Source organism: Dendrobates tinctorius, unplaced genomic scaffold, assembly GCF_039654945.1.
Source record: "Dendrobates tinctorius isolate UK_male_01 unplaced genomic scaffold, ASM3965494v1 ptg000054l, whole genome shotgun sequence".
NCBI lineage: Eukaryota > Metazoa > Chordata > Amphibia > Anura > Dendrobatidae > Dendrobates > Dendrobates tinctorius.
Genome location: NW_027361722.1, coordinates 4,318,319 through 4,342,395, shown reverse-complemented (window position 1 = coordinate 4,342,395; position 24,077 = coordinate 4,318,319). Strand labels below are relative to the sequence as shown.

The following is a 24,077-nucleotide window of genomic DNA, read 5'->3' as shown; positions in this document are numbered from 1 at the left end:
CTTTACACTCTCTTTTCTCTGTGTGCACTATTTCTATCCTTCTGTGTTCCCTTGCCATTCACTGCCCCATCCCCCCTCCATCGCGACTCATACACATCAGCCCTCTATACTTCCCTCTCCCATGTACAGCTCCCATGCACTCCTCACCTTCCTGAAAAACCTCAGCCCATCTTGCCCAAACACACTGCACAAAAAACTTCTTACAATTACAATAACTACTTGCTCTTTATCTCCCTACTCCTACTGATTTCGGGGGACAACATCTCTCAACCCTGGGCCTTCATCCCCCAAACTCAACCCCTACCCTACCTCATATCAAAACCATCTTATTAATTCTTATTAAATCTTATTAATATTTCTTGCACTTCTTCAGCTACTTCTTATAATTATGCCCTCTGGAATCCACGGTCTGTATGTAGCAAACTTCCTTTCCTGCACAATTACTTTCTGAACATCTCTCGTAATCTGTTGGCCCTCACTGAAACCTGGATTCATGACTCTGACACTGTCTCCCCTGCTGCCATTTCCCATGGTGGCTTACAATTCTCCCATTACCCGAGACCCACAAACAGACCTGGTGGTTGAGTTGGCATACTCCTGTCCCCACAATGCTCTTTCCAGGTCATCCCCCCAGTTCCATCACTCTCATTCACTTCTTATGAGGTCCACACCATCAGGCTCTTCCGTCCCCTCTCCCTCAGAGTAGCGGTCATATACCGGCCCCCAGGCTCACCCACCCACTTCCTTGACCACTTCTCAGTCTGGCTGCCGCACTTCATGTCCTCAGAACTACCAACTCTTATCCTAGGAGACTTCAACATCTCCATTAACAGCCCCAATTCCACATCTGCACCCCAGCTTTTATCATTAACCACTTCTCTCGGCCTCTCACAGCTCTCAACCTCTGAGACACACAAAAACGATAACACCCTTGACCTGGTCTTTGTACGGCTCTGCTCAATCTCCTACCTAAATAAGTCACCACTTCCCCTCTCTGACCACAACATTTTCTCCTTCACGCTCACAAATCCTCGCCCACCCCAGCACACTCCTATCTACCACACATTCAGAAATCAGAAGCCATTAACCCTCAGACACTCTCAGACTCCCTACACTCATCACTGTCCCCAATCTCCTCTTTTTCCTGTCCTGATCTGGCTGTTTATCACTACAATGACACTCTCAGAAGCACCCTTGACCAGGTAGCTCCCCTCACCCTCAGAACCTCCGAGCACAGAATATAAACAGCCCTGGCTCACATCGCAAACTCAACTTCTCCAGCGATGCTCTAGGAGTGCTGAACGCCGCTGGAGAAAAACCCGCACACCAGAAGACTTCATCCACTTCAAATTTATGTTAAGAACCTATAACTCTGCCCTTCACCTCGCCAAACAGACCTACTTCACCACCCTGATCTCCTCACTAGCCAACAACCCCAAGAAACTTTTTGACACCTTTTACACCCTCCTCAGGCCAAAAGCACCTATGTATAGTATACTCGATAGGCAATTTGGATTCTACTTCTGTGCATGCTCCTGTGTCTTTGACCCGGGTTATGTCTTTCATTACACTCGAACTGTTGCATTTCGGCCATTTTGGTACACCCAGTCTGGGTATGTACCTTTGACCCAGATACGCTTGTCCTCCATTATACTCCCAGAACTATTATTTCGATCATATTGTGACTCCTAGTGAATAGCTAACCTTAATTATTAGGGATTTTTACGTTATACTCTTGATTAAGCTACAGTCTCCAAGTTTCTAACCAGTCGTCCTATTGTCTGTGTCGTTTTACTGTTTTTGTGTACTTTGGTAACCAGGAAGTGAGGGATCTGTCTGCACTTCTGGTTTCATCGGTGTACTATGCTGACACGCACCTCGGTGTCCGGCCATGGCTGCAGCTACAATGAATCTAATAATCAAGGTATGATGACATTTAAGATTGGTAGGAATACATTCACACCATGCTACCGACCCTGGAGGAAGCCACGGTAGTGGCGACGCGCGTCGGGTCCCTTCATCCTATTTTGGGTGGGCATTGATGACAATGTTATTTGGTTTCATTGCTAGCTAATATCTTTATTTGCGTCCTCTGACAGATATTCTGTGTCTCTCCCTCCCTTCCCTCTTACCTAATTTCATGCCCACATGCAGGTAACCTCACCGTCTTTATTTATACTAGTTAACAGCTTGACTTTTTATGACGGTTGCTCGCCTGTTTTCCTGAGTATACATTATTACTTCACAACATACATATTAGTATATCACGACATCTCTCCAGGATCTCAGGACGGTCCAAGCATTTATTCTCCTTTATATCTTTAGCGGATGTGCAATATTTTGCAGGATATTATTTATACCTGATGTTCAGTGGGGCCTGTAGAAGTTTGACTTGAGTTTCCTTGAAACTATGTTTTTATATAGTGTTTTTGGTGTGATTTGTATTTTCTCAATTAATTTATCTAAATTATTTATTTATATAGTGATCCCTGTTCTATGACTTGTCGCTTCCTCCTTCCTAGTGAGAAGAGCACAACTGGCACGTGATGCCAGGAGAGAAGCGCAGCTGGCACCTGATGCCAGGAGAGAAGCGCAGCTGGCACCTGATGCCAGGAGAGAAGCGCAGCTGGCACCTGATGCCAGGAGAGAAGCGCAGCTGGCACCTGATGCCAGAAGAGCACAGCTGGCATGTGATGTCAGGAGAAGAGCACAACTGGCACAAGATGCCAGGAAAGAAGCGCGGCTGGCACGTGATGTCAGGAGAGAAGTGCAGCTAGCACGTGATGCCAGGAGAGAAGCACAGCCGGCACATGATGGCAGGAGAGAAGCGCAGCTGGCACATGATGGCAGGAGAGAAGCGCAGCTGGCACATGTTAGCAGGAGAGAAGCGCAGCTGGCACATGATGGCAGGAGAGAAGCGCAGCTGGCACATGAAGCCAGGAGAAGAGAGCAGCTGGCACGCGATTTCAGTATGGGAGCGCAGTTGGCACGTGATGTCAGGAGAAGAGCGCAGCTGGCACATGATGCCAGAAGACGTGATGCCAGGAGAGAAGCACAGCTGGCACAATGTCAGGAGAGAAGTGTAGCTGGCACGTGATGTCAGGAGAAGAGCCCAGCTGGCACGTGGTGTCAGGAGAGGAGTCAGTGCAGCTGACGTCTACAGGGCAGAATTATGTCATCTTAGGACAAGAGCAATCCTCGGCAATAACACACTGATACATGCCATGACTTCCAGGGAAACTGCTCCATCTTTATGCCAGCGGGCACTGATGGTGACATTCACAAATCACATTTTTGACCGCAGAGCCACCGTCATGTAATATTCTATAATAATTCAACAAATCTCAGTCCTGAAGGTTGTTACAATGTATTGATGCAGGTAAAAAGTAGCAGCATTCATCAGAGACTATTTATACTGGATACCATTATACTAAATGTTCAACAGCGGGATATGGTTATATTCAGATATTCTAATCTCCAGAGGGTTGCTGCTTGGGTCACATGGAGAGCTGCCATATGGCTTCTAAGGACACTCGTGGAATTCGGCCTCATGCACCATCCACGGTGGACCCTGCCCTGTTAGTGCAATGTTGCCAAATGGGCCTCATATTACAATGATTTACATTCATTTATGCCCTTAGGTATAATTGTGAGTGAGCCCCCTCTGTGGATGAGAAGCCCCACACATGAATGGTCTTGGGAGCCTTTACTGTCAGTCTGATTTAGAGGCAATCTTACGGCAATGTCCTCGCCTGTAAAGCCCTTTTGGTTTAAAGCAATGATGACTACATGTGTTATGTAGTTACATAGGCTGAGAAAAGACCAAGGTCCATCAAGTTCAGCCTTTCTCCACCAATTATATATTTTGTCATTAAATTATCTTGGAGATAATCAAGATTAAAAAAAAGACAATAACCCCGATTCATTAAGACAGGTGATCTTCATCCCGGTCTTGATAAGGGGTCGGGGTTCATATGACTCTTAATAAATTACAAGAGTCTGACAAGTGGCAAGTGTTTCCACAAATCTTATTCCACTAATTGCTGGAGTAAGATTTGCGGCATGGCAAACGTTGCCGCACGTCATGAGTTGATGAGTGGCGGTTGCATGGCCCCGTTTGCTCCACAGCTCTACCCACTTTGTTGCAGCTGGGACAAAATAATATGAGAAAGCCAAAAGTCTAAGGGTATGTGCACACGTTGCGTATTTGCCTGTGGAATTTTCTGCGCGGATTCTGCATCTCTTGGCAGAAAACGCAGTAGGAAATCCGCACGTTTTTGATGCGGATTTTCATGCGGATTTGTATGCATTTTTGTAAGCTAAATAAAGATATATTAAACGAAAAAAAGAATTGTGATGTAAGTTCCTTGTCCAATCTCTTCTTTTACATTCTCCATTGATAGATATATCTATAGATAATAGATAATACCAAGCCCGATGTTTAGTAATAAACAGCGACTCGGGCCGATGTTTATTGCATGGGAAGGGGGTAATAACCATGGAGCTTCCCAGGCTATGAATATCATCCCGCAGCTGTATGCTTAGCCTTTACTGGCTATTAAAATAGGGGGACCCCCCAAAGAATGACTTGGGGTCCCCCTATAATTAATAGCCAGAAAAGGCTATGCAGACAGCTGCAGGCCGATATTAATAGCCTAGAAAGGGGCCATGGATATTGGCCACCCCCTGGCTACAAACACCAGCTAACAGCCACCCCAGAAATGGCGCATCTGTAAGATGCGCCAATTCCAGCACTTAACCTCTCTTCCCACTGCCCTGTAGCAGTGGCATATGGGGTAATAGGGGGTTAATGTCACCTTTGTATTGTAAGGTGACATCAAGCCCAGCTTAGTAATGGAGAGGTGTTAATTAGACACCTATCCATTACTAATCCTATAGTTATTAATGGGTTATATAAAGACACAGCCAGAAAAAAGTCTTTTAATGAAATAAAACTCAAAACACAGTTTGCCATCTATATTTTACTGCTAATTCCTGCTACGCCCTCGATCACCTGCAAAAAAAATAACATAATAAACCAACAATATACTCCCTGTTCCGACATAATCCACTTAATAACAAGTGTCCCACGACGATCTCCCCTATAGAGCAGTCACATCAGCAGGCTTCACTGACTGTGGAAACGTCACACTAGACATTGGAAATCAAGGTCCCAGAGTCTGGAGGAAGAATGGAGAGGCCACAATCCAAGCTGCTGGAGGTCTAGTGTGAAGCCTCCACAATCAGTGATGGTTTGGGGAGCCATGTCATCTGCTGGTGTAGGTCCACTGGGTTTTATCAAGACCAAAGTCAGCGCAGCCGTCTACCAGGACATTTTAGAGCTCTTCATGCTTCCCTCTGCCGACAAGCTTTATGGAGATGGAAATGTCATTCTCCAGCAGGACTTGGCCCCTGTCCACACTGCCAAAAGTACCAATACCTGGTGTACAACAGTATCACTGGGCTTTATTGGCAGCAAACTCGCCTGACCTTAACCCTATAGAGAATCTATGGAGTATTGTCAAGAGGAAGATGAGAGACACCAGACCCAACAATGCAGACGAGCTGAAGGCTGCGATCAAAGCAACCTGGGCTTCCATAACCCCTCAGCAGTGCCACAGGCTGATCGCCTCCATGCCACGCTGCATTGATGCAGTAATTGATGCAGAAGGAGCCCCGACCAAGTATTGAGTGCATTTACTGAACATACATTTCAGTAGGCCAACATTTCAGATTTTACAATCATTTTTCAAGCTGGTGTTATAAAGTATTCTAATTTACTGAGATGACGACTTTTGGGTTTTCATTGGCTGTCAGCCATAATCATCAACATTACCAGAAATAAAGTCATGAAATAGATCACTCTGTGCGTAATGACTAGACCAGGACATGTTAGAGCTCTTCATGCTTCCCTCTGCCGACAAGCTTTTTGGAGATGGAAATGTCATTCTCCAGCAGGACTTGGCCCCTGTCCACACTGACAAAAGTACCAATACCTGGTTTACACACAACAGTATCACTGTGTTTGATTGGCAGCAAACTCGCCTGATCTTAACCCCATACTTTCCGTACCCATTGTATAATGAGCCCCATATAATGCTCCATACAGTATAATGAGCCCCATATAATGTTCCATACAGCATAATAAGCCCCATATATTGTTCCATACAGTATAATGACCCCCATATAATGCTCCATACAGAATCATTAGCCCCATATAATGCTCCATACAGTATAATGAGCCCCATATAATGCTCCATACAGAATTATGAGCCCCATATAATGCTCCATACAGTATGAGCCACATATGATGCTCCATACAGAATAATGAGCCACATATAATGCTGCATACAGTATAATGAGCTCCATATACTTCATATAGTATAATAAGCCCCATATAATGCTCCACACACTATAATGGGCCCCATATAATGCCCCATACAGTATAATAAGACCCATATAATGCTCCATACAATATAATGGATCTCTGCACTGCGACGGGTCAGAGCACAGAGTGTGCTATAGTGAAGTCATCGCACTCTCTGACCTGAAACATCAGCTAGTCAGGAAACTGGAAAATGCCGCAAAGGAGGAATGCAGAGAGGTAAATATTGCATGTACCAGGGCCCTGTGCAACCAGGGGCCCAGTCGCGGGTGCCCGCATTGGGCCCCCAAATCGCAAAGTGTCCCACGCCTGCCCAGGGCCTTGACACTTGCCCGGTTGCGCCAGGTGCTGACGCCGGCCCTAGTCACGTACACACTTGTCAGCACTTGACGTGAGGTGCGACTACAAGCGTTAACATCCTCACATTCAATCTTGCACTTGACCCCATTATAGGCTGTAAAGTGAATGTAAATCACACCTGACACCTTGGCTACAACACGCTGGCACCACTCAAACACGAGGGGTGATGAGTCCCTGAAATATACATAACTGTCTGAGAGTCAAAAGGCCACATACTCTCTAAAAGGCTATGGTTTCTTTGGGGCAAACAAGGACCAAACTAGTCAAAGTTTTAAGCTTTACTATAAAAAGTACAGTACTTACAAGAAAAGTTATAAAAAAGTAAAAATAAAGTGACACACAAATACGCAAAACAGTTCTAAAATAAAAAGGGAGAAATAACAGAAATACCTAAATGTTACCATCTAAAGTTATTCTGGTTCCTTGAAGGAAGGAGAAATGATTTATGGAACACATGCAGCTCAGACTGACCCCCACATGTGAACACCTTTCCACTGTGTTATATGGCTGGTCCTGGGTACAACTTTCCAGGGCGGCCTAGACTGTAACACTGAAATTGAAGTTCTGTATCTGGACCATGGGCTAGTTAGGGGCGAGAACCTTGCATTTTAAATATCTTGTTTCTTCAAACTACTCCCATTACTATAGTAAAAAGAACATGACCACTCAGCCACGATTTGCCCAGATTTAAAGCTCGGCGTCACCAGGCTGAGGTGCCAGGAATGACACCCTTTGTAAGGCAGATCTCCTTGGCTCTGAGTTCCTGTAATAAGAGCAGACAGAGGTTACACCTTTTGTGTACTGTCAGTCATATGAATCTACTGTCATTTGACTGATGTTACATATTTCCTTTACAAGCTGGGGGCTACAGCATGAGCTTGGCCTTGGCAAAGGTGATCAGGCCAAAGATCACGGTGCAAGTGAATGGGGTGGCAATGTGACCCACGAGCTACAGCAACTGTGATGAGCAAGTAAAAAAAAGATTCGAGTGGTTCCAACTTTTGCAATGCGACCTCATATTGTGCTACAGTATCGCGGCAGCACAGAGCGATCTTTCGTTGTGTGACCTTTATCGCTGCCAAACTTTGAAACAGAGGAAGAAAAAAGGCTAAAATAACCTCAGCAACTAAAGAAATGGGATGTGGATTTCATACGACCTTAGACTCCAACAGACAAAGCAGCTAAAGTGGAGCCACCGATTCTAGTGAAGTACAATCCGCTCAGATGACCGGGGTGGGGACCTCAATTATGCTCGGCAATGGTAAAATTCTCTGCGGTCCCCTGTATAACTGGTCACACAACTCTGTTCTCTGCCACAGCCCTCTATCTATGGCAAAATGGCTCATTGGTGCCGCTGTCCAGCAGCTGGGACACCTGACCTGGAGGCCTTCCCTACTTACACCCCTGATTGAAGGGATCAGAAAGGTGGTCCAGGTCTAGCGGACGGTAATAATCAGCCCCGATGTCCGCCAGTCTATAAAGTTAGCAACAGAAACGTTTTATACCAGTATTGCGGGAATGATATGGAAGGAGGCGCATACTGTGCAGTGCCCAAAAGTAATGTATAGCGCTCTATAGTGCCACATCTGTGCTGTCCCTATAGATACAAGCACTTTATAGATGTATTATACACTCTGGTGGTCTCGGTACATCCCTCATACACTCACTGGCCACTTTATTAGGTACACCATGCTAGTAACGGGTTGGACCCCCTTTTGCCTTCAGAACTGCCTCAATTCTTCGTGGCAGAGATTCAACAAGGTGCTGGAAGCATTCCTCAGAGATTTTGGACCATATTGACATGATGGCATCACACAGTTGGCGCAGATTTGTCGGCTGCACATCCCTGATGCGAATCTCCCGTTCCACCACATCCCAAAGATGCTCTATTGGATTGAGATCTGGTGACTGAGGAGGCCATTTGAGTACAGTAAACTCATTGTCATGTTCAAGAAACCAATCTGAGATGATTCGAGCTTTATGACATGGCGCATTATCCTGCTGAAAGTAGCCATCAGATGTTGGGTACATTGTGGTCATAAAGGGATGGACATGGTCAGCAACAATACTCAGGTAGGCTGTGGCGTTGCAACGATGCTCAATTGGTACCAAGGGGCCCAAAGAGTGCCAAGAAAAAATTCCCCACACCATGACACCACCACCACCAGCCTGAACCGTTGATACAAGGCTGGATGGATCCATGCTTTCATGTTGTTTACGCCAAATTCTGACCCTACCATCCGAATGTCGCAGCAGAAATCGAGACTCATCAGACCAGGCAACGTTTTTCCAATCTTCTACTGTCCAATTTCGATGAGCTTGTGCAAATTGTAGACTCAGTTTCCTGTTCTTAGCTGAGAGGAGTGGTACCCGGTGTGGTCTTCTGCTGCTGTAGCCCATCTGCCTCAAAGTTCGACGCACTGTGCGTTCAGAGATGCTCTTCTGCCTACCTTGGTTGTAACGGGTGGCAATTTGAGTCACTGTTGCCTTTCTATCAGCTCGAACCAGTCTGCCCATTCTCCTCTGACCTCTGGCATCAACATGGCATTTCCGGCCACAGAACTGCCGCTCACTGGATTTTTTTTCTTTTTCGGACCATTCTCTGTAAACCCTAGAGATGGTTGTGCGTGAAAATCCCAGTAGATCAGCAGTTTCTGAAATACTCAGACCAGCCCTTCTGGCACCAACAATCATGCCACGTTCAAAGGCACTCAAATCACCTTTCTTCCCCATACTGATGCTCGGTTTGAACTGCAGGAGATTGTCTTGACCATGTCTACATGCCTAAATGCACTGAGTTGCCGCCATGTGATTGGCTGATTAGAAATTAAGTCTTAACACACAGTTGGACAGGTGTACCTAATAAAGTGGCCAGTGAGTGTATATGTCACATTATATGTTAAAAGCGCGCAACACATCATCCACACGTATTATATTTTTTTGTGACACAGTATAGGGAGGTGCTATACATAGCTCCAGGGAAATCAGTGAGTCACAAAGACAATATGAGATCATAAACGCATATCTGTCCTGGAAGTACTGGAAAATCCACATTCTGTGAACGAAAAGGTCAAAACCGAGGTTAATTGTACAAAGTAACAGGGCAGCACCAAACTGTAAAGATATAACTTCCCAAACTACTGCCCATAAAAGCAGTATTATAGTAGTTATATTCTTGTACATAGGGGCAGTATTATAGTAGTTATATTCTTGTACATAAGAGCAGTATTATAGTAGTTATATTCTTGTACATAAGGGGCAGTATTATAGTAGTTATATTCTTGTACATAGGAGCAGTATTATAGTAGTTATATTCTTGTACATAGGGGCAGTATTATAGTATTTATATTCTTGTACATAGGGGCAGTATTATAGTAGTTATATTCTTGTACATAGGGGCAGTATTATAGTATTTATATTCTTGTACATAGGGGCAGTATTATAGTAGTTATATTCTTGTACATAGGAGCAGTATTATAGTAGTTATATTCTTGTACATAGGGGCAGTATTATAGTAGATATAATCTTGTACATAGGAGCAGTATTATAGTAGTTATATTCTTGTACATAGGGGCAGTATTATAGTAGTTATAATCTTGTACATAGGAGCAGTATTATAGTAGTTATATTCTTGTACATAGGGGCAGTATTATAGTAGTTATATTCTTGTACATAGGGGCAGTATTATAGTAGTTATAATCTTGTACATAGGAGCAGTATTATAGTAGTTATATTCTTGTACATAGGGGCAGTATTATAGTAGTTATAATCTTGTATATAGGGGCAGTATTATAGTAGTTATATTCTTGTACATAGGGGCAGTATTATAGTAGTTATATTCTTGTACATAGGGGCAGTATTATAGTAGTTATATTCTTGTACATAGGGGCAGTATTATAGTAGTTATATTCTTGTACATAGGGACAGTATTATAGTAGTTATATTCTTGTACATAGGAGCAGTATTATAGTAGTTATATTCTTGTACATAGGGGCAGTATTATAGTAGATATATTCTTGTACATAGGAGCAGTATTATAGTAGTTATATTCTTGTATATAGGGGGCAGTATTATAGTAGTTATATTCTTGTACATAGGGACAGTATTATAGTAGTTATATTCTTGTACATAGGAGCAGTATTATAGTGTTATAATCTTGTACATAGGAGCAGTATTATAGTAGTTATAATCTTGTACATAGCAGTATTATAGTAGTTATAATCTTGTATATACGGGGCTGTATTATAGTAGTTATATTCTTGTACATAGAGGCAGTATTACAGTAGTTATATTCTTGTACATAGGAGCAGTATAGTAGTTATATTCTTGTATATAGGGGCAGTATTATAGTAGTTATATTCTTGTACATAGGAGCAGTATTATAGTAGTTATATTCTTGTACATAGGAGCAGTATTATAGTAGTTATATTCTTGTATATAGGGGCAGTATTATAGTAGTTATATTCTTGTACATAGGGGCAGTATTATAGTAGTTATATTCTTGTATATAGGGGCAGTATTATAGTAGTTATATTCTTGTACATAGGGGCAGTATTATAGTAGTTATATTCTTGTACATAGGAGCAGTATTATAGTAGTTATATTCTTGTACATAGGGGCAGTATTATAGTAGTTATATTCTTGTACATAGGAGCAGTATTATAGTAGTTATATTCTTGTACATAGGGGCAGTATTATAGTAGTTATATTCTTGTACATAGGAGCAGTATTATAGTAGTTATATTCTTGTATATAGGGGCAGTATTATAGTAGTTATATTCTTGTACATAGGGGCAGTATTATAGTAGTTATATTCTTGTATATAGGGGCAGTATTATAGTAGTTATATTCTTGTACATAGGGGCAGTATTATAGTAGTTATATTCTTGTACATAGGGGCAGTATTATAGTAGTTATATTCTTGTACATAGGAGCAGTATTATAGTAGTTATATTCTTGTACATAGGGGCAGTATTATAGTAGTTATAATCTTGTACATAGGAGCAGTATTATAGTAGTTATATTCTTGTACATAGGGGCAGTATTATAGTAGTTATATTCTTGTACATAGGGGCAGTATTATAGTAGTTATAATCTTGTACATAGGAGCAGTATTATAGTAGTTATATTCTTGTACATAGGGGCAGTATTATAGTAGTTATAATCTTGTATATAGGGGCAGTATTATAGTAGTTATATTCTTGTACATAGGGGCAGTATTATAGTAGTTATATTCTTGTACATAGGGGCAGTATTATAGTAGTTATATTCTTGTACATAGGGGCAGTATTATAGTAGTTATATTCTTGTACATAGGGACAGTATTATAGTAGTTATATTCTTGTACATAGGAGCAGTATTATAGTAGTTATATTCTTGTACATAGGGGCAGTATTATAGTAGATATATTCTTGTACATAGGAGCAGTATTATAGTAGTTATATTCTTGTATATAGGGGGCAGTATTATAGTAGTTATATTCTTGTACATAGGGACAGTATTATAGTAGTTATATTCTTGTACATAGGAGCAGTATTATAGTAGTTATAATCTTGTATATAGGGGGCAGTATTATAGTTATATTCTTGTACATAGGGACAGTATTATAGTAGTTATATTCTTGTACATAGGAGCAGTATTATAGTGTTATAATCTTGTACATAGGAGCAGTATTATAGTAGTTATAATCTTGTACATAGCAGTATTATAGTAGTTATAATCTTGTATATACGGGGCTGTATTATAGTAGTTATATTCTTGTACATAGAGGCAGTATTACAGTAGTTATATTCTTGTACATAGGAGCAGTATTATAGTAATTATATTCTTGTACATTGGAGCAGTATCATAGTAGTTATATTCTTGTACATAGGGACAGTATTATAGTAGTTATATTCTTCTACATAGGAGCAGTATTATAGCAGTTATAATCTTGTACATAGCAGTATTATAGTAGTTATAATCTTGTATATAGGGGGCAGTATTATAGTAGTTATATTCTTGTACATAGAGGCAGTATTATAGTAGATATATTCTTGTACATAGGGACAGTATTATAGCAGTTATATTCTTGTACATAGGAGCAGTATTATAGTAGATATATTCTTGTACATAGGGGGCAGTATTATAGTAGTTATATTCTTGTACATAGGGGGTAGTATTATAGTAGTTATATTCTTGTACATAGGGGGTAGTATTATAGTAGTTATTTTCTTGTACATAGGGACATTATTATAGTAGTTATATTCTTGTACATAGGGACAGTATTATAGTAGTTATATTCTTGTACATAGCAGCAGTATTATAGTAGTTATAATCTTGTATATAGGGGGCAGTATTATAGTAGTTATATTCTTGTACATAGGGGCAGTATTATAGTAGTTATATTCTTGTACATAGGGACAGTATTATAGTAGTTATATTCTTGTACATAGGAGCAGTATTATAGTAGTTATATTCTTGTACATAGGGGCAGTATTATAGTAGATATATTCTTGTACATAGGAGCAGTATTATAGTAGTTATATTCTTGTATATAGGGGGCAGTATTATAGTAGTTATATTCTTGTACATAGGGACAGTATTATAGTAGTTATATTCTTGTACATAGGAGCAGTATTATAGTAGTTATAATCTTGTATATAGGGGGCAGTATTATAGTTATATTCTTGTACATAGGGACAGTATTATAGTAGTTATATTCTTGTACATAGGAGCAGTATTATAGTGTTATAATCTTGTACATAGGAGCAGTATTATAGTAGTTATAATCTTGTACATAGCAGTATTATAGTAGTTATAATCTTGTATATACGGGGCTGTATTATAGTAGTTATATTCTTGTACATAGAGGCAGTATTACAGTAGTTATATTCTTGTACATAGGAGCAGTATAGTAGTTATATTCTTGTATATAGGGGCAGTATTATAGTAGTTATATTCTTGTACATAGGAGCAGTATTATAGTAGTTATATTCTTGTACATAGGAGCAGTATTATAGTAGTTATATTCTTGTATATAGGGGCAGTATTATAGTAGTTATATTCTTGTACATAGGGGCAGTATTATAGTAGCTATATTCTTGTATATAGGGGCAGTATTATAGTAGTTATATTCTTGTACATAGGGGCAGTATTATAGTAGTTATATTCTTGTACATAGGAGCAGTATTATAGTAGTTATATTCTTGTACATAGGGGCAGTATTATAGTAGTTATATTCTTGTACATAGGAGCAGTATTATAGTAGTTATATTCTTGTACATAGGGGCAGTATTATAGTAGTTATATTCTTGTACATAGGAGCAGTATTATAGTAGTTATATTCTTGTATATAGGGGCAGTATTATAGTAGTTATATTCTTGTACATAGGGGCAGTATTATAGTAGTTATATTCTTGTATATAGGGGCAGTATTATAGTAGTTATATTCTTGTACATAGGGGCAGTATTATAGTAGTTATATTCTTGTACATAGGGGCAGTATTATAGTAGTTATATTCTTGTACATAGGAGCAGTATTATAGTAGTTATATTCTTGTACATAGGGGCAGTATTATAGTAGTTATAATCTTGTACATAGGAGCAGTATTATAGTAGTTATATTCTTGTACATAGGGGCAGTATTATAGTAGTTATATTCTTGTACATAGGGGCAGTATTATAGTAGTTATAATCTTGTACATAGGAGCAGTATTATAGTAGTTATATTCTTGTACATAGGGGCAGTATTATAGTAGTTATAATCTTGTATATAGGGGCAGTATTATAGTAGTTATATTCTTGTACATAGGGGCAGTATTATAGTAGTTATATTCTTGTACATAGGGGCAGTATTATAGTAGTTATATTCTTGTACATAGGGGCAGTATTATAGTAGTTATATTCTTGTACATAGGGACAGTATTATAGTAGTTATATTCTTGTACATAGGAGCAGTATTATAGTAGTTATATTCTTGTACATAGGGGCAGTATTATAGTAGATATATTCTTGTACATAGGAGCAGTATTATAGTAGTTATATTCTTGTATATAGGGGGCAGTATTATAGTAGTTATATTCTTGTACATAGGGACAGTATTATAGTAGTTATATTCTTGTACATAGGAGCAGTATTATAGTAGTTATAATCTTGTATATAGGGGGCAGTATTATAGTTATATTCTTGTACATAGGGACAGTATTATAGTAGTTATATTCTTGTACATAGGAGCAGTATTATAGTGTTATAATCTTGTACATAGGAGCAGTATTATAGTAGTTATAATCTTGTACATAGCAGTATTATAGTAGTTATAATCTTGTATATACGGGGCTGTATTATAGTAGTTATATTCTTGTACATAGAGGCAGTATTACAGTAGTTATATTCTTGTACATAGGAGCAGTATTATAGTAATTATATTCTTGTACATTGGAGCAGTATCATAGTAGTTATATTCTTGTACATAGGGACAGTATTATAGTAGTTATATTCTTCTACATAGGAGCAGTATTATAGCAGTTATAATCTTGTACATAGCAGTATTATAGTAGTTATAATCTTGTATATAGGGGGCAGTATTATAGTAGTTATATTCTTGTACATAGAGGCAGTATTATAGTAGATATATTCTTGTACATAGGGACAGTATTATAGCAGTTATATTCTTGTACATAGGAGCAGTATTATAGTAGATATATTCTTGTACATAGGGGGCAGTATTATAGTAGTTATATTCTTGTACATAGGGGGTAGTATTATAGTAGTTATATTCTTGTACATAGGGGGTAGTATTATAGTAGTTATTTTCTTGTACATAGGGACATTATTATAGTAGTTATATTCTTGTACATAGGGACAGTATTATAGTAGTTATATTCTTGTACATAGCAGCAGTATTATAGTAGTTATAATCTTGTATATAGGGGGCAGTATTATAGTAGTTATATTCTTGTACATAGGGACAGTATTATAGTAGTTATATTCTTGTACATAGGAGCAGTATTATAGTAGTTATAATCTTGTATATAGGGGGCAGTATTATAGTAGTTATAGTCTTGTACATAGGGGGCAGTATTATAGTAGTTATATTCTTGTACATAGGGACAGTATTATAGTAGTTATATTCTTGTACATAGGAGCAGTATTATAGTAGTTATAATCTTGTATATAGGGGGCAGTATTATAGTAGTTATATTCTTGTACATAGGGACAGTATTATAGTAGATATATTCTTGTACATAGGAGCAGTATTATAGTGTTATAATCTTGTACATAGCAGTATTATAGTAGTTATAATCTTGTATATAGGGAGCAGTATTATAGTAGTTATATTCTTGTACATAGAGGCAGTATTATAGTAGTTATATTCTTGTACATAGGAGCAGTATTATAGTAGCTATATTCTTGTACATAGGGGCAGTATTATAGTTGTTATATTCTTGTACATAGGGAGCAGTATTATAGTAGTTATATTCTTGTACATAGGAGCAGTATTATAGTAGTTATATTCTTGTACATAGGAGCAGTATTATAGTAGTTATATTCTTGTACATAGGGGCAGTATTATAGTAGTTATATTCTTGTACATAGGGGCAGTATTATAGTAGTTATATTCTTCTATATAGGAGCAGTATTATAGTAGATATATTCTTGTACATAGGGACAGTATTATAGTAGTTGTATTCTTGTACATAGGAGCAGTATTATAGTAGTTATAATCTTGTGCATAGCAGTATTATAGTAGTTATAATCTTGTATATAGGGGGCAGTATTATAGTAGTTATATTCTTGTACATAGGGACAGTATTATAGTAGTTATATTCTTGTACATAGGAGCAGTATTATAGTAGTTATAATCTTGTACATAGGAGCAGTATTATAGTAGTTATAATCTTGTACATAGCAGTATTATAGTAGTTATAATCTTGTATATAGGGGGCTGTATTATAGTAGTTATATTCTTGTACATAGAGGCAGTATTATAGTAGTTATATTCTTGTACATAGGAGCAGTATTATAGTAGTTATATTCTTGTACATTGGAGCAGTATCATAGTAGTTATATTCTTGTACATAGGGACAGTATTATAGTTGTTATATTCTTGTACATAGGAGCAGTATTATAGTAGTTATAATCTTGTATATAGGGGCAGTATTATAGTAGTTATAATCTTGTATATAGGAGCAGTATTATAGTAGTTATATTCTTGTACATAGGAGCAGTATTATAGTTGTTATATTCTTGTACATAGGGAGCAGTATTATAGTAGTTATATTCTTGTACATAGGAGCAGTATTATAGTAGTTATATTCTTGTACATAGGGGCAGTATTATAGTAGTTATATTCTTGTACATAGGGGGCAGTATTATAGTAGTTATATTCTTCTACATGGGGCAGTATTATAGTAGTTATATTCTTGTACATAGGGACAGTATTATAGTAGTTATATTCTTGTACTTAGGAGCAGTATTATAGTAGATATATTCTTGTACATAGGGGGCAGTATTATAGTAGTTATATTCTTATACATAGGAGCAGTATTATAGTAGTTATATTCTTGTACATAGGGGGTAGTATTATAGTAGTTATATTCTTGTACATAGGGACAGTATTATAGTAGTTATATTCTTGTACATAGGGACAGTATTATAGTAGTTATATTCTTGTACATAGCAGCAGTATTATAGTAGTTATAATCTTGTATATAGGGGGCAGTATTATAGTAGTTATATTCTTGTACATAGGGACAGTATTATAGTAGTTATATTCTTGTACATAGGAGCAGTATTATAGTAGTTATAATCTTGTATATAGGGGGCAGTATTATAGTAGTTATAGTCTTGTACATAGGGGGCAGTATTATAGTAGTTATATTCTTGTACATAGGGACAGTATTATAGTAGTTATATTCTTGTACATAGGAGCAGTATTATAGTAGTTATAATCTTGTATATAGGGGGCAGTATTATAGTAGTTATAGTCTTGTACATAGGGGGCAGTATTATAGTAGTTATATTCTTGTACATAGGGACAGTATTATAGTAGTTATATTCTTGTACATAGGAGCAGTATTATAGTGTTATAATCTTGTACATAGCAGTATTATAGTAGTTATAATCTTGTATATAGGAGGCAGTATTATAGTAGTTATATTCTTGTACATAGAGGCAGTATTATAGTAGTTATATTCTTGTACATAGGAGCAGTATTATAGTAGCTATATTCTTGTACATAGGGGCAGTATTATAGTTGTTATATTCTTGTACATAGGGAGCAGTATTATAGTAGTTATATTCTTGTACATAGGAGCAGTATTATAGTAGTTATATTCTTGTACATAGGAGCAGTATTATAGTAGTTATATTCTTTTACATAGGGGCAGTATTATAGTAGTTATACTCTTGTACATAGGGGCAGTATTATAGTAGTTATATTCTTCTATATAGGAGCAGTATTATAGTAGATATATTCTTGTACATAGGGACAGTATTATAGTAGTTGTATTCTTGTACATAGGAGCAGTATTATAGTAGTTATAATCTTGTGCATAGCAGTATTATAGTAGTTATAATCTTGTATATAGGGGGCAGTATTATAGTAGTTATATTCTTGTACATAGGGACAGTATTATAGTAGTTATATTCTTGTACATAGGAGCAGTATTATAGTAGTTATAATCTTGTACATAGGAGCAGTATTATAGTAGTTATAATCTTGTACATAGCAGTATTATAGTAGTTATAATCTTGTATATAGGGGGCTGTATTATAGTAGTTATATTCTTGTACATAGAGGCAGTATTATAGTAGTTATATTCTTGTACATAGGAGCAGTATTATAGTAGTTATATTCTTGTACATTGGAGCAGTATCATAGTAGTTATATTCTTGTACATAGGGACAGTATTATAGTTGTTATATTCTTGTACATAGGAGCAGTATTATAGTAGTTATAATCTTGTATATAGGGGCAGTATTATAGTAGTTATATTCTTGTACATAGGGACAGTATTATAGTAGTTATATTCTTGTACATAGGAGCAGTATTATAGTAGTTATATTCTTGTACATAGGGGCAGTATTATAGTTGTTATATTCTTGTACATAGGGAGCAGTATTATAATAGTTATATTCTTGTACATAGGAGCAGTATTATAGTAGTTATATTCTTGTACATAGGGGCAGTATTATAGTAGTTATATTCTTGTACATAGGGGGCAGTATTATAGTAGTTATATTCTTATACATAGGAGCAGTATTATAGTAGTTATATTCTTCTACATGGGGCAGTATTATAGTAGTTATATTCTTGTACATAGGGACAGTATTATAGTAGTTATATTCTTGTACTTAGGAGCAGTATTATAGTAGATATATTCTTGTACATAGGGGGCAGTATTATAGTAGTTATATTCTTATACATAGGAGCAGTATTATAGTAGTTATATTCTTGTACATAGGGGGTAGTATTATAGTAGTTATATTCTTGTACATAGGGACAGTATTATAGTAGTTATATTCTTGTACATAGGGACAGTATTATAGTAGTTATATTCTTGTACATAGCAGCAGTATTATAGTAGTTATAATCTTGTATATAGGGGGCAGTATTACAGTAGTTATATTCTTGTACATAGGGACAGTATTATAGTAGTTATATTCTTGTACATAGGAGCAGTATTATAGTAGTTATAATCTTGTATATAGGGGTCAGTATTATAGTAGTTATAGTCTTGTACATAGGGGGCAGTATTATAGTAGTTATATTCTTGTACATAGGGACAGTATTATAGTAGTTATATTCTTGTACATAGGAGCAGTATTATAGTAGTTATAATCTTGTATATAGGGGGCAGTATTATAGTAGTTATAGTCTTGTACATAGGGGGCAGTATTATAGTAGTTATATTCTTGTACATAGGGACAGTATTATAGTAGTTATATTCTTGTACATAGGAGCAGTATTATAGTGTTATAATCTTGTACATAGCAGTATTATAGTAGTTATAATCTTGTATATAGGAGGCAGTATTATAGTAGTTATATTCTTGTACATAGGAGCAGTATTATAGTAGCTATATTCTTGTACATAGGGGCAGTATTATAGTTGTTATATTCTTGTACATAGGGAGCAGTATTATAGTAGTTATATTCTTGTACATAGGAGCAGTATTATAGTAGTTATATTCTTGTACATAGGAGCAGTATTATAGTAGTTATATTCTTTTACATAGGGGCAGTATTATAGTAGTTATATTCTTGTACATAGGGGCAGTATTATAGTAGTTATATTCTTCTATATAGGAGCAGTATTATAGTAGATATATTCTTGTACATAGGGACAGTATTGTAGTAGTTGTATTCTTGTACATAGGAGCAGTATTATAGTAGTTATAATCTTGTGCATAGCAGTATTATAGTAGTTATAATCTTGTATATAGGGGGCAGTATTATAGTAGTTATATTCTTGTACATAGGGACAGTATTATAGTAGTTATATTCTTGTACATAGGAGCAGTATTATAGTAGTTATAATCTTGTACATAGGAGCAGTATTATAGTAGTTATAATCTTGTACATAGCAGTATTATAGTAGTTATAATCTTGTATATAGGGGGCTGTATTATAGTAGTTATATTCTTGTACATAGAGGCAGTATTATAGTAGTTATATTCTTGTACATAGGAGCAGTATTATAGTAGTTATATTCTTGTACATTGGAGCAGTATCATAGTAGTTATATTCTTGTACATAGGGACAGTATTATAGTTGTTATATTCTTGTACATAGGAGCAGTATTATAGTAGTTATAATCTTGTATATAGGGGCAGTATTATAGTAGTTATATTCTTGTACATAGGGACAGTATTATAGTAGTTATATTCTTGTACATAGGAGCAGTATTATAGTAGTTATATTCTTGTACATAGGGGCAGTATTATAGTTGTTATATTCTTGTACATAGGGAGCAGTATTATAATAGTTATATTCTTGTACATAGGAGCAGTATTATAGTAGTCATATTCTTGTACATAGGGGCAGTATTATAGTAGTTATATTCTTGTACATAGGTGGCAGTATTATAGTAGTTATATTCTTATACATAGGAGCAGTATTATAGTAGTTATATTCTTGTACATGGGGCAGTATTATAGTAGTTATATTCTTGTACATAGGGACAGTATTATAGTAGTTATATTCTTGTACATAGGAGCAGTATTATAGTAATCATATTCTTGTACATAGGGGCAGTATTGTACTAGTTATATTCTTGTACATAGGGGCAGTATTATAGTAGTTATATTTTTGTATATAGGGAGCAGTATTATAGTAGTTATATTCTTGTACATAGGAGCAGTATTATAGTAGTTATATTCTTGTACATAGGCGCAGTATTATAGTAGTTATATAGTTGTATATAGGGAGCAGTATTATAGTAGTTATATTCTTCTACATAGGAGGCAGTATTATAGTAGTTATATTCTTCTACATAGGAGGCAGTATTATAGTAGTTATATTCTTGTACATAGGGGCAGTATTATAGTAGTTATATTCTTGTACATAGGGGCAGTATTGTAGTAGTTATATTCTTGTATATAGAGAGCAGTATTATAGTAGATATATTCTTGTACATAGGCGCAGTATTATAGTAGTTATATTCTTGTACATAGGCGCAGTATTATAGTAGTTATATTCTTGTACATAGGAGCAGTATTATAGTAGTTATATTCTAGTACATAGGAGCAGTATTATAGTAGTTATATTCTTGTATATATAGAGCAGTATTCTAGTAGATATATTCTTGTACATAGGCGCAGTATTATAGTAGTTATATTCTTGTACATAGGCGCAGTATTATAGTAGTTATATTCTTGTACATAGGAGCAGTATTATAGTAGTTATAATCTTGTACATAGCAGTATTATAGTAGTTATAATCTTGTATATAGGGGGCTGTATTATAGTAGTTATATTCTTGTACATAGAGGCAGTATTATAGTAGTTATATTCTTGTACATAGGAGCAGTATTATAGTAGTTATATTCTTGTACATTGGAGCAGTATCATAGCAGTTATATTCTTGTACATAGGGACAGTATTATAGTTGTTATATTCTTGTACATAGGAGCAGTATTATAGTAGTTATAATCTTGTATATAGGGGCAGTATTATAGTAGTTATATTCTTGTACATAGGGACAGTATTATAGTAGTTATATTCTTGTACATAGGAGCAGTATTATAGTAGTTATATTGTTGTACATAGGGGCAGTATTATAGTTGTTATATTCTTGTACATAGGGAGCAGTATTATAGTAGTTATATTCTTGTACATAGGAGCAGTATTATAGTAGTTATATTCTTGTACATAGGGGCAGTATTATAGTAGTTATATTCTTGTACATAGGGGGCAGTATTATAGTAGTTATATTCTTATACATAGGAGCAGTATTATAGTAGTTATATTCTTGTACATGGGGCAGTATTATAGTAGTTATATTCTTGTACATAGGGACAGTATTATAGTAGTTATATTCTTGTACATAGGAGCAGTATTATAGTAATCATATTCTTGTACATAGGGGCAGTATTGTAGTAGTTATATTCTTGTACATAGGGGCAGTATTATAGTAGTTATATTTTTGTATATAGGGAGCAGTATTATAGTAGTTATATTCGTGTACATAGGAGCAGTATTATAGTAGTTATATTCTTGTACATAGGCGCAGTATTATAGTAGTTATATACTTGTATATAGGGAGCAGTATTATAGTAGTTATATTCTTCTACATAGGAGGCAGTATTATAGTAGTTATATTCTTCTACATAGGAGGCAGTATTATAGTAGTTATATTCTTGTACATAGGGGCAGTATTATAGTAGTTATATTCTTGTATATAGAGAGCAGTATTATAGTAGATATATTCTTGTACATAGGCGCAGTATTATAGTAGTTATATTCTTGTACATAGGCGCAGTATTATAGTAGTTATATTCTTGTACATAGGAGCAGTATTATAGTAGTTATATTCTAGTACATAGGAGCAGTATTATAGTAGTTATATTCTTGTATATATAGAGCAGTATTATAGTAGATATATTCTTGTACATAGGCGCAGTATTATAGTAGTTATATTCTTGTACATAGGCGCAGTATTATAGTAGTTATATTCTTGTACATAGGGGCAGTATTATAGTAGTTATATTCTTGTACATAGGGGCAGTATTATAGTAGTTATATTCTAGTACATAGGAGCGGTATTATAGTAGTTATGTTCTTGTACATAGGAGCAGTATTATAGTAGTTATATTCTTGTACATAGGAGCAGTATTATAGTAGTTATATTCTAGTACATATGAGCAGTATTATAGTAGTTATATTCCTGTACATAGGAGCAGTATTATAGTAGTTATATTCTTGTACATAGGAGCAGTATTATAGTAGTTATATTCTTGTACATAGGAGCAGTATTATAGTAGTTATATTCTTGTACATAGGAGCAGTATTATAGTAGTTATATTCTAGTACATAGGAGCAGTATTATAGTAGTTATATTCTTGTACATAGAGGCAGTATTATAGTAGTTATATTCTTGTACATAGGGGCAGTATTATAGTAGTTATATTCTTGTACATAGGAGCAGTATTATAGTAGTTATATTCTTGTACATAGAGGCAGTATTATAGTAGTTATATTCTTGTACATAGGAGCAGTATTATAGTAGTTATATTCTTGTACATAGGGGCAGTATTGTAGTAGTTATATTCTTGTACATAGGGGCAGTATTATAGTAGTTATATTTTTGTATATAGGGAGCAGTATTATAGTAGTTATATTCTTGTACATAGGAGCAGTATTATAGTAGTTATATTCTTGTACATAGGCGCAGTATTATAGTAGTTATATACTTGTATATAGGGAGCAGTATTATAGTAGTTATATTCTTCTACATAGGAGGCAGTATTATAGTAGTTATATTCTTCTACATAGGAGGCAGTATTATAGTAGTTATATTCTTGTACATAGGGGCAGTATTATAGTAGTTATATTCTTGTACATAGGGGCAGTATTATAGTAGTTATATTCTTGTATATAGAGAGCAGTATTATAGTAGATATATTCTTGTACATAGGCGCAGTATTATAGTAGTTATATTCTTGTACATAGGTGCAGTATTATAGTAGTTATATTCTTGTATATAGAGAGCAGTATTATAGTAGATATATTCTTGTACATAGGCGCAGTATTATAGTAGTTATGTTCTTGTACATAGGGAGCAGTATTATAGTAGTTATATTCTTGTACATAGGGAGCAGTATTATAGTAGTTATATTCTTGTACATAAG

General features: G+C 36.1%; 2 protein-coding genes across 4 annotated transcripts in view; one reads left to right on the top strand and one right to left on the bottom strand.

Annotated features, from left to right (window-relative positions):
- SIDT1 (SID1 transmembrane family member 1) overlaps nucleotides 1-24,077 on the bottom strand; it is a 129,639-nt gene that overhangs the window by 54,761 nt on the left and 50,801 nt on the right. The window lies entirely within an intron of this gene.
- LOC141091462 (uncharacterized) lies at nucleotides 1,650-4,350 on the top strand. The gene is made up of 2 exons (XM_073577042.1): nucleotides 1,650-1,924; nucleotides 2,523-4,350. Exons 1-2 carry the CDS (start codon nucleotides 1,864-1,866, stop codon nucleotides 3,095-3,097), a joined length of 636 nt encoding a protein of 211 aa, XP_073433143.1. The 5' UTR covers nucleotides 1,650-1,863; the 3' UTR covers nucleotides 3,098-4,350.

Excerpts from the sequence above, each read along its gene's own strand:
- LOC141091462 (XM_073577042.1), top strand. The coding sequence starts at position 1,864 with ATGCTGACACGCACCTCGGTGTCCGGCCATGGCTGCAGCTACAATGAA. Across the intron at positions 1,925-2,522 it reads CAATGAATCTAATAATCAAG|TGAGAAGAGCACAACTGGCA; the intron begins GTATGATGACAT and ends CCTCCTTCCTAG.